This window comes from Cyprinodon tularosa, unplaced genomic scaffold (genome assembly GCF_016077235.1).
Source record: "Cyprinodon tularosa strain WSP-4 unplaced genomic scaffold, ASM1607723v1 ctg586, whole genome shotgun sequence".
Classification (NCBI taxonomy): domain Eukaryota; kingdom Metazoa; phylum Chordata; class Actinopteri; order Cyprinodontiformes; family Cyprinodontidae; genus Cyprinodon; species Cyprinodon tularosa.
This window is the reverse complement of record NW_024039325.1, coordinates 271,858-284,270: the sequence shown is the minus strand read 5'-3', so window position 1 is coordinate 284,270 and position 12,413 is coordinate 271,858. Positions and strand designations below refer to the sequence as shown.

At 39.3% G+C, this 12,413-nt stretch overlaps 1 protein-coding gene across 1 annotated transcript; it reads right to left on the bottom strand.

Annotated features, from left to right (window-relative positions):
- Window positions 1-613: 613 nt before the first annotated feature.
- On the bottom strand, window positions 614-2,373 carry LOC119797490 (chymotrypsin B-like). Its single transcript, XM_038306575.1, is given in 7 exon segments — window positions 614-846; window positions 919-1,052; window positions 1,136-1,316; window positions 1,388-1,469; window positions 1,679-1,758; window positions 1,833-1,936; window positions 2,280-2,373. Coding segments are annotated over 7 exon segments (822 nt in total). The 5' UTR covers window positions 2,359-2,373; the 3' UTR covers window positions 614-684.
- Window positions 2,374-12,413: the final 10,040 nt, after the last annotated feature.

The window sequence follows — 12,413 nt, the reverse complement described above, 5'->3', positions numbered from 1 at the left end:
AGAGTCCGAGGTGTGCCAGGCGCTGTGGGCGGAGCTACAGCCAGAGTTTCTGCCATTAGGGACCAAACAGGAAACACGTATAGTGTAGATCGGCTGTAGAATTGACCAATCAGAGGCCTCCTGTCTACAAGAGGTGCAGCAGAGAGTCTGCAGAAGGGGGCGGGGCATATCTGCGTTCACTGCGTCACACGCAGACGGCCTGGTTTATGAGCATAAACCAGCCTTAAATTAAAAGTAAATTTATGATTAATTAGCAAATACTGAAAAGAGCTACTTCCATACAGTAAGGAATAATTTATACTTAGTTACTTTACATCTCTGCAGCAGTGAAAATTTATCTGCGGTAGATTTCCCACTTTGTAGTATAGGATGATTTTAGCATTTATGTTAAACTAAAAACTGAAGAGAAAATGCGACAATTAATTTAAAACTTGCAGTATTTAAGCAAAGAAAGTCATGAAATCGTGATTTTCAATTTAAAATGGATTTTCTACATTTCAGTCACTGTTTAGATATTTTTAATTCAACCAGTCTTCACTTTGTTTATTTAAAACATTGATAGGCAACATTTTTATTGTTTGTTCTGAAAAGTAATAAAATAAATGGACACAGGTTCGTTATTGAACTTCTTTATTGAAGCATAGCTTCCTTCAGCGGGCATCACCTCAATGAGCCCCTCAGCCTTTAGTTGGCGGCGAGGATCTGATCCACCCATCCTCTCAGCTCAGTGACGCGGGCGTAGACGGCCGGGGTGCTGGTGGAGCAGCGGCTGCTCCCCCAGGACACGATACCCACCAGGGTCCAGGCTCCGTCCTTCTCACAGACCAGAGGACCACCAGAGTCGCCCTGAAGCACAGCAGAAATGATCAGCATGAAAGGATTCAATCAGGTGAGACAGGTAGGTGGGCGGGGCTTCACCATGCAGCAGGTAGCTCCAGCTCCTCCGGCGCAGATCATGACATCAGAGATTTTGTTGCCCCAGTGCGACTTGCAGTTGTCGTTGGACAGCAGAGGCAAAGCGGCTTGCTGCAGGTTGTTGGGAGTACTGGGAGCTGCAGGAGGAGAAGCAAAGGTTAGCATCAGAAACGAAGGTTAACTGCTATTTAAGGCTGTTTCTTAATTATAAAAAAACCACCATTGTAGCGGGTGAGACCCCATCCAGAGGTCACGCAGGTGGAGCCAGGGGCGAAGTTATCAGAGGACTCAGCGAGGCAGACAGGGGACACGTTGGTGCCCAGGCGGGCGGGGGAGGCCAGCTTGATGAGGGCTATATCATTGTTGATGGTGTAGGAGTTCCACTTGGGGTGAGTGAACACCTGAAGAGACAGAGGCGCTTAAATCGAGGCCTGGAGCTTTCTTTGTAAATTAGCTGAAGGCTTGGACTCACCTTGGCAGGCTTCAGCACCTGGATATCCTCATTGGAGGAGGAACCTTTGTTGTGCTCTCCAGCGACGACCCGGTGGTAGGTCCTGATAGAGAGCAGAACCAGAACAAAACATTCAATCCATCACCTCATGTTTGCATTTGATCGACTACATTAAAAAGCTGAAGATATAAATAAATAAAAACAGCAGATCTAACTGGACTGCTTTCATTCATTGCTGAACATTTTTTGTTGGTGTTTAAAGAAATAACAGCCCTGGTTTTATTTCTGGGATGGTTGTTGGTTCAAACCCACCTGACGTTACAGTGGGCGGCGGTCACCACCCAGTTCTCGTTTATGAGGGACCCTCCGCAGAAGTGGAAGCCGGTGGATTGCTGCAGAGACAGAAGCAATGGTCAGGCTCTGAGGGACAGCAGGAAGACGATTCTCTATGTCTCTGCCGACTCACCTGCAGGGACACCTGCCAGGGCCAGGAGTGAGGTACGGCCTCCTCGCCGTTCACGATGCGGGCATAGCCGGTCACTTGGGGGGGGATGGCAGGAACGCCTCAGCCTGAGTAAAGAGAAATTAGAACCTGAAGGATGTTCTAGTCATTCCATCACCCTTTATCTAAACATGGCCGACCTACAGGAGTCCAGATTAATAGTTTCACAGCTCAAAATTTACACAAATAAAAAGTTTTATATAAATCTGCTGCTGAGTCTGCAGGTAGACCTTTGGGGTCCTAACAGGTTGGTCTGTGCTCTCTGCTGACCTCTGCTGACCATCTTAAAAAACTGCATTCAATAATATTAAGAGTCCTTTTTATACATCATAAACCATTATAATAATTTTACAGGTAAAGTAAGGCTCCAGTTTTGAGTGAACTGAGTTGAAATTCAAACCAGAGTCTGACCGTAGGCGGTGCTGAGGAACGCAAAGCAGGCAATGATCCAGAGGAAGGCCATGGTGAGGAAGATGATGATGATGGCCATTCGGGGCTGAGGTTTTATGCAGATGGTCAAAACCAACCGGCCAATCAGAGCAGCCTCTGCTGTCAGCTGCTTATCAGAGCGCAGGCAGAAGCTTTGTTCTCATGGGTCACACTCCCTGACATGAAGCTCTCTGATTGGCTCCCATGCATCACAACCGCTTTGCCTTCATGGTCGTTCAGAAACTGAACAGCAACATTTTTTTAATCTAGAAAATCTGACAATAAAACAATTATTAGTAAAGATTGATTCTGAAACACAATCTCCTTCTGTGATTTCTGAAATCTCCCTCTGAGCAGATAGAACCAGATTTATTTTAACTAATGACATGAAGGTTTTTCCATATAATAACTTCTACTTCTAAGGAACATTGATTTCATTTTTTATAATAATGGTCTAAGATTTTTTTCTTTATCTCATTTAGTCTAAATTTGAGCTTCATTTCTAGTTTATTGTCAGAAAATGAGTGAAACTGCTGTAAAGAGTTAGCAGAAACTATTATGACATCAGAAATTATATTAAAAAACAATCTTGTTTCTAAAGTGTATAGCAGCTCAAAATGTCCCAAAAAATAATTAAATGTAACATGAAATAACTAAATGCAACACCTACTTATGTATTTGTTCATTTATTCATTTATTTATTTATCAATTGTATATATAATTCAAATGTCAATTATTTTATTATTTTATTATTATTTATACCCAAAATTGTGTAATTAAATATCCTTTAGATTATTGAAAAAGTAATCATAAAATGAATAATTAAATCAACTTGTTTTTATTAATCAATATCACAATAATGTAATTCATTTAGTTTAATTATTTATTTTAATGAATACTTTTATAATGCATAAATAAAACAATATAGAGTGAAGTTTTTAAGGTATTGCCAGTCAGTTTCATTGTTACAGTATTTTGGGAGCTGAAATGTTTGGGAATTCCTACTTTAATAGAAATTATTTTATCTAACAAAGACTTTGAAGAAAAAAAAAATCCTAATCTTCTTGTGCAATCTGATGAAAATGTCTTAATTCTGCACCGATCACAACATTATGTAATCACTAATAACAGTATCATCCACACAGATTAGTTCAAAGTTTTTTAGCTAAGGAAACAAACTGATACCATCAAGTTGTAGATTTTGTAGGCTTCACTCCTTATAAACAGAAGCTATTTGCTAGCATTATGTTCACTATATATATATATATATATATATATATATATATATATATATATATATATATATATATATATGTTTATATATGTATATTTATTTCCATTTTCTATCATTTAAATGTATTATTACTTTTATAATTAAATATAAGTTTCTGTCTTAAGATTTCCTGTCTTTATTGTGAGGGTATGAACACATTCCAGCACCACTGTTAAGGTTTGTTTAGTCTAAAGAATATTGTGGATATCACTGTTTAATCTTCAGCACCAATAGTAGAGATAAGATTACTGGGTGTGAAAGATCAGCTGAAATTCACATGTTGGTTCATGTGTGATAAGCCTATAGAAGCATTCCATCTATGGATGGAGCCACTTTTAAAGGTAAAGCGATGCTAATGCCGTCCAGCAGCTTTTGGCAGCGTATAGCTCAGGGTAGCCTGGGTCAGTCTAACTATACGCTTTACTAAAATACATTTTTTAAGCCGAGTATTAAAAGTAGACATTAATGTGTCTGCCTCATGATGGTTCTTCTGGACGGGAACCTGAATGCAGCCTGATACCTGAGAAGAACTTTAAACTCTTTATTTACCGGTGAACCAGCGAATTAAATAAGATTCACAGGGATTTATTTCTCAGTCTTCACTGCAGTTTAAGCTACCGAAATGTTCTCCAAACTCGATTGCCGACCATCTTTGCTGCAGAGAAAACAGATGCATAAAAAAGCTTTTTTTTTTTTATACATTTTTTTACATAAGCCACATTTAAAACAAACTGACGAAGACACACACAACATAAATCCCTCCCCTCCTATACCGGATCTACCACCCCAGCATGAACCCATCTTGTATTATAAATCAGTCGATACAAGCCACAGGTTTGTGTAAAAACAACCAATATTTGACCTTTAAACAAAGTTATCTGCCGAACTTTTTTCTACGTAAGATATAAATTGTTGTCAGACGTCAAAGAATTTATTTGCAGATCCCCTAATAGTATTTCTAATCTTCTCTAAATGAATGTAAGACATAACTTCTCTTAACCAGTGTCCATAAACTGGAGGATGTGGATCCTTCCATTAAAGAAGAATGAGTCTTCCAGCCAGTAGGAGCAGAGAGCTAACACAGTCCTCTGATGTTTGCTGAAGGAAGCCTCTGCTGGAGCCACACCAAAGAGACAGATGAGTGGTGATGGATGAACAGTTCGTCCAAATATTCCTGAAAAGGTGTGAAAGATGCCTCGCTAGTATCCATGTAGCTTTGGACCAGAATGTGTGTAAAAGTGCGGCTGGAGATTGTTTACAACAATCACACGTCGGATCCAAGTCCCTTTTGAGTTTGCACAATCTGTCCTTAGACCAGTGCAGACGATGTGCCACCTTGAATTGAACTCTAACATGTTTCAGACATATTGAGGACGAATATATATTTTGAATCATTTTTAGCCAAACTGTGTCTGATATGGATTCCTCCAAGTCCATCTCCTACTTGCCCCTCAAAGAATTTAAATTGGTGTCAGAAAATGAACTGATCAGAAATAAACTCTACTCATACAGACTTGCACATCAAAATCTCATCTATAATTTCAATTCAGTTCTATTCAGTTTATTTCTATAGCGCCAATTCCCATCATGTCATCTCAGGTCACTTTCCAGTTCACCAGATCATCCAGTCAGATTGATTCAAAGTTTTCTATCTAAGGAAAACCAGCTGATTGCATCGACTCATTGACTCTTCAGCAATCCCTCACACTAAGCATGCTTGTAGCGACAGTGGAGAGGAAAAACTCCCTTTGAACAGGAAGAAACCTCCAGCAGAACCAGGCTCAGTGTGAGCGGCCATCTGCTGAGGCCGACTGGGGTTCAAGGAGACAGAAGCAGACATAGAAAAAGAAGCATAGATACAAAAGGCAACTGTCAACCAGCTCCACAGGCGGCCCCGTCCAGGAAACACACAGCCAGGCAGACGAGCTCCGAGCCAGCTCCCATGTCAGAGGATGAAGAGAGCACATCCAGTTAGTCACAGTCAGAGAAACAGGACTACACTGGAAAACAGGCCAAGCATATCTCCAGCATATAAGAGTAATTGGGGGGGGGGGTGTAGAGGACAACATCCAGAGCTTGATATTACAAAAAGTCTCAATTGTAAATACCTGAAAAACTGTGACTTCTGGATGTCAAATTTCTGTGCTAACTGTTCTAATGAGGCAAACTTATTGTCTATATAAAGATCATTTAGAAAAGTTAATCCTTTAAACTCCAAGTATTAAAAACAGAGTCCATTAGTGATTATTTGATACTGGAGCAGACAATAATAGTTCTGTATTTTTAAACAACCTCCTGGACTGATTCCAGAGTTTTATTGTGTGAGTTACAACCGGGTTAGAAGTATAAGCTGAGATTGGTTGATTAAATGGTAACCGGGGGCCGAGTAGAGCAGAAAGAGAGCTAGCCGTAACTGAATTCCTCTCTAGAGTTACCTAAGTAGGAATAGGATTGTCCTCTCTCAACCAGTACAGTAAGGTTCTAATATTAGCCGCCCAGTAGTAATATAAGAAGTTGGGGAGTGACAGGCCCCTAAGGCCATGGGGTAGCTGATCGTTCTCTTCCCCGCGTGACTTTTTCCTGATCTTTTCTGTTTTTTTTGGTTCTTTGTATTTTTGGTTTTTGGTTTTGAGCCTCTGTTACTTCATTAAATCTGCAAGAACTCATGTCTGCATTTGGGACCTCAGCCAACCTCCATCCACACCTTGAAACAAAATAATTAAAGACAAAAGAAATAAGGAGATGTATCATTTATTCATTTACTTATTTCTTTATCTTATAAAAAAAAAAGTATAATATATGTATAAATACATATAAAGGAATCATATAATATTGACCTTCTAAAAATAAAATTTGTACTTTTAGGGGGTCAGCAGTCGGTAATAGTAATTTTAGGGGTAACATGCGTGGGAACCATTTCTCTTTGTTTATGAGAGGCTATGAAGAAGTAAATCCTAATCTTCTAGTGCGTAGGTCTTCAACAGGGGGTCTGTGACCCCTAGGGGTTCCACGGAGGTACTGCATGGGGGTCGCGAAAGTTTTGGTTGATAACAATCTTTTTTTTTATATTCCCTCCTGCAGTTTTTCCACTAACTGAAATGTCTTTAAATCCACATTAACATGAATCCAACAGACTGTAGTAAACAGATAAATGGAGGCAGAAGATGTCTTTCAGTCATCAATGCTCACATTCAGCGACACACATCAACCTGGGCACCGTTTCATTCACAACACCTGTCCCATCAACCAGGAATCAGGAATACTTTAATAATCCCAGGGAGGGATTACTTTAGTTACATTACTCCATCTGTAATAGAGTGACTATAGGACCAGTTTGATAGAACACTATTGCATACTATATCTATAATCAGAGAGTCCCCACTCCATCGCCATCAGTTTGGGGGTCCTTGGCCTGGAAAATGTTGAAGACTCCTGATCTAGTTTAATCCCAGCATCATCTCTTCCCCTAGATGCACTTTTAGTTTTATTAGTGGAGCATAATAGCAATCCTCAGATCCAATTATTATTATTGTATTTTCAAAAACATTATAATTTTTAAAAATATCATAAAATACATTTTATATATATAGCTCCAATCACAACACGCATCATCTCAAAGAACATTACAGGGACAGTCAGTTTAATTCAATCCAGTTAGATTTGTTAAAAGTTTCCTTTCTAAGAAAATCCAGCTGGTTACGTCCAGTTGTTGCCTTTGTAGGTTTCGCTCCTCCTAAATGAACATGGAGTGACAGTAAATATTTGCTTGCTCACTGTGTCCCCCTCTGATCCCTCCAGGTTGAGAGAAAAGGGATGCAGAATAAAAAACAGAAGTAAAAGAAGATAAATGTTAAGGTTGCTGAATCTGACTGGATGATCTGGTTGAACTGTAAAGTGCCTTGAGATGACTTGTGTTGTGAATTTCTATAGAAATAAACTGAATTGAATTAAGGTTTACAGTATTTAGGTTAAAGCTTTAGGTTTCTTTAGTTTAAAAAAAGATGATAAAAATGGCGATAACACTCTCCACCACGAACGGTGGAGATAATATCCCTGGATGGGAAACATCTGCAGAAATTCACATGCTGCTCGTATGATAAGCCTATAGAAGAAACAGCTCTGGATATCCTGAGCCAACTTTAACTATAAGGTTTATTAAAAATGTAAAGGGGTCCCTATGTCCTCCAGCAGTCTAAGCCTATAGCAGCAGAACTATAGAGATAGATCAGGATAACCTGAGCCACTCTAACTAGAAGCTTTATCAAAAAGGAAAGTTTTAAGCCTAGCCTTAAAAGTTGACAGGGTGTCTGCCTCACGGACTAAAACTGGTAGTTGGTTCCACAGGAGAGGAGCCTGATTATTTTAGGGCTGTTTATGTCAGAGAGAGAGTTTTAAACTTTACCTATTTGCAAGTGAACCAGTTAATTTAACAAGGAATCATTGATGATGCCAATAATTTTTGCTTTAGAAACATAAAAATGTTTACATATCTTTACAATCTTGGTATAATTCCTGCTCTAAGTGGGTCGCTCTGTCAACTAAAGGCACATTTTAGTGGCCCTATACTGCAATTAAAGATTAATCAATTACTAAATTAGTTGACGATTATTTAAATAATCGATTAGTAAGATTAGTTATTTCATTCCGAGATAAAATACATGAAATGGGCGACACAGAGTAGCCACAGCCCAGATGTACAACTTGTATAGTGAAGTTAATATTTTAAATGCTCAGTGTCAGTTCCTCTTATAGTTCCAGTGCTCATGTAAATAAAATACATTTATTTACCGTCCCTTGAATATATTATTTTGCCTGATACAGAGAGAGCAGATTAGATTAAAGAAGTAAGAGTGGGTTACCTCTGTTTACTTCTGCACAATTCTATTCTCTTCAAAAGAAAACAGGATAAATCCACATATAACAGACATATTTAGACTATATTTGGTTAAATAGGAACGTATTTACCTTCTGTCTCAGTCCTAATTCCACATTGATCAGAGCCAGTGATGCTTTCAACATTGATAAACAGCATCTAGTGTGTGTGGTGCTGATAAGATTTATATTAATGTAGCAATAAATGCTGCTGTCCTCTTTAAACAAAATGATGCTCACATTAAGAATAAAAAAAGAGCATGAATATTTTCCAAAGGACTAATGAAACTGAAGACCAATAGTGTCCCTACCAAAGTTGAAATCAAACCTACGCCTTTGCCTAAATTAATTCCTTTTCCCCCACGGAATGAATTAAAATATGTTTAATCTGAAAATGATTTCATTAGTTCTTCGTGTACTGTAAAAATTGATAAAAATGATCCACATGTCGCTCACATTAAACAAACCAAAGACGGATAAATCTATCCTGTCACTGAGTTGTAGAATCCTCTCCCTATAAATATTTAATTCTCTGTGAAAAAATAACGATCCTTCTTTAAGAAGATCTTCATGAGACGGACCTGCAATGTTTCTTTTTAAAGCTAACGTGTCTAACGGACCTAATTAATGATTTTTTCTTTTTTTATACACAAAACTATGAAAAAAAATCGGACTAAATCAGGAAATAAAACAGTGTGATTGGCTGTAAAGAGAGCAGAGACAGAGAACACTCCAGAGTTCACTGAACCGAACTTTCTCCAGACCTCTGAGGATAATGTTACTACGGTAACTGAAAACTGGTTGTTGAGTAAACTCTCTTGGAGCGCTTGGACTTCCTGCGGAGGATGAGGAGAGCCCACCTGCCCCCCCGTCCTCCCCACCTTCTCCAGAAGCACCATAGAGAGCGTTCTGAGTGTGTGGTGTGGAGGCTGCAGCCCCTCAGACTGGAAGAAGGTGAGAACAGCAGAGAGGATCATGGGGGCTCCTCTTCCCTCCATTAAAGACATTTCATCCCAGCGCTGCGTGTCCCGAGCCCGTGACATCATCAATGACCCCCCCTGTTGTGATTTTATGTTCAATGCTCATCCGGGTTGGATGCCTCATTAATGTTGTAGATTTATATTCATTTCATTTCCCAGGGGTGGTCAAATATCTTATTTAATCAGATATTATTTCAGCTGTTATATACTTTTATGACACACAGTCCTACTAACTGTGTGTTAGAACAATAGATAAAAGAGTGATTCGAGCACTAATCATAGTCAAACAGTTATTTCTGCATGGAAATATAAACATGGAACATGGAATAAATTCACCACAACTTCTGTTCAAAATATAAGATTTTATTAACAAAAATCATTCAGTTCCAAGTAAAACATATTTTATATTAAAACTTTTAACTAAAACTAGTTAAACTAAACTAACTACTATGTACAAAGAGGAAGGGAAACATGGTTGAAAACCATATTACAGTTTAAGATGAATTTTGTGTTTGAAACCAAAGTTTTTCTGGAAGAATTTGGGATCTGATCAAATTAGCTTTTCACTAATTTAGAGAAATTGGAATGTTTTCAGACCAATTCACAATGCAAATCCATGAGGTGAATAAAACATTCTTTTTGGCCAAATAATGCTTTATTAAATGATTTGCTTAATCAAGAACCAATAACCTTTAGCTAAGTGATTCTTTACCCTCTTTGAAATAGCTAGCAGCGAATAGACATCAGGATTCCACTAAATGACTCTCGGTCAGACTTGGTAATGGAAATGTAATGAGCATCTGAGGAACACATGAACACTAATGTTATATCAGTGTTTAGTGAATAAAGCTTGTTCAAGCTTCAGCAACAGCTCAGCACATATTCCTGTAGCATAGCGTAGCATGCAGTCCATCCTGTTAGCTTTGTCTTTACTCAGCAGTAAACACATGGAATGATCAACATCTTCAAAAGACATATTGTTTGTTCTGTCCCTAATTATGCCAGACCTGCAAACCTTTTTTTTTTCCATGTCCATTGGCTTGAGTTTCATCCAGCAGCTTAGCAGGCAGCTACAGCAAGTCAGGCTCTTTCTGTCTTTCTCAATGGCTCACAGCAGGGGTCCTCTTTGTCTCAGTGGCTGATCAAGGCAGGATTTCTCTGGCTCTATAAGTTCTGAAACTCAAGAGAAATGTGTTGAAAAGGTCTGTTTTGCAGCAGTTTGGTCCTGAAAGGTTCTGATTTATCCTTGATGATTCTAGAGATCTAGGTCTGCTGGATTTCCACTGTGGTGGAGAACCATTGGACTTGCACCTCAGCCAGCCCCATGAAAAAAGAGAGGGTGCTGTGGTTTTGTTGTGTCCTCACAGAGAGGGGGGTGGTTGGTCACACCTCTGTGGGATTTTCTGTGACTGCGTTTGGAAGCCTTGGCTGAAAAGGGGGGGTTGCAGAGATCCCACAGCTGTTTATTCACCAAAGCTGTGGCTTCTTCTCTTGTCATCATGTCAAGATGGAACATGGACACTGGTTCCCAATGTCCAAAAACCATGATCATGGCATATGGCTCAACACTTCACCCCCCCACCAGGGCCAGCAGGTTCTGAGGCAGCTTCTTCCCCACCGCCATCACACTGATTAACTGCTGAGAAAACTCTAAATCACAGACTCTGCATCACACTGATAACACCAAACCAAAATACTGCATAATTGCACCATATATATTTAATGCTCTGAAATTCCATATCTTTGCGTTTTTCCACCATGTTTTTTTCTCCCACACTGTTTGATCACTGCTGCACTTTATGGAATGAAAATGTTCATTTAACTACTATAAGCTGCTGCTCATTCACTTGAAAACTATACAAACCCAAATTTCATTTTATGACACTAAAAGTTGTCTAATTCTCTACTTTAAGTCCTAAGTCAGGAAAACTCAGAGTTTCCCATATTTCAGCTTTAGAAAACTGATCATCAGTCTTCCTCACATACTGGTTTGGAATCTAGGGAAGCGGCTGTTCCAATGGTTGCATTTCAGAATTCTCCCGATTGGTGCCCGACTTTACAGGAGTGATTAAAGTGAATGTGATCGGTTGATTATCAAGGGAAATGGCAGGGACTGGGAAATTCCATTGGGACCAAGTAGCACTAAATTGGTGACTTAGAAACGACGCTGTCAAGGAACGCTATGGACAGCGGAAACATGCAAGAGGAGGAGAGTTTAGTGTCGGAGGTCGTGGATGAGTCTCCTCCGTCATCCATTTTTTATTTAGAGGAGGAAAGCGGGGACGAAGATGTTGTGGAAGAGGACGCCAGGGCGGCAGAAGCTTGGTTTGGTGTAGAAGGCTTCCAGCCGTCCATGTTTGAGCCCTTGCCTCGCAACGCTGCCAGTTCTGTTAGCTCTACGCCTGCCGAAGACACAGACGTCCATCCCCGTGAACACTGGGACGCAACTCAATGGGAAAGGAAAGGATTCTGGTTTCAACCGTTGCGTATATTAGCTGCGACACATGAATCAAGATGCTATGACCGAAAAACTTTGATTGACAGGTGACCGTTGATATATGATTGGCCGAATTTAGGTGTTCAGGCTGACGTAGAACTAACTGGCATGCAGAAGATAACGGAAAAAAAACACAGATTTTAAGACAGGATTTTATTTTTTTTAAACAGAGGTTTTCTAAGTTTTGGGACAATATGGTCTGATAAAGGATACATTTATATACATGTTTAAACCAGAATGATTTGACATTTAAATATGACTTCCCTACGACTGTAAGCCTCTCTTCACCCTGACCTTTGAAACCATTATTATTATAGTATTATTATCAATTTCAAATAATATCCAGTAGCATTTATTGTGTTTTATGTATTCCATGACTTTATTGTAAGGCTATTTCATTTATTTTATGTTGTTGATCTGTTCTGCAATGTTGCAGCTTTCATCATGCAGACCTGGCTGTGGTAGTACAACTCAGGGATTGGCTGTTTGGACTC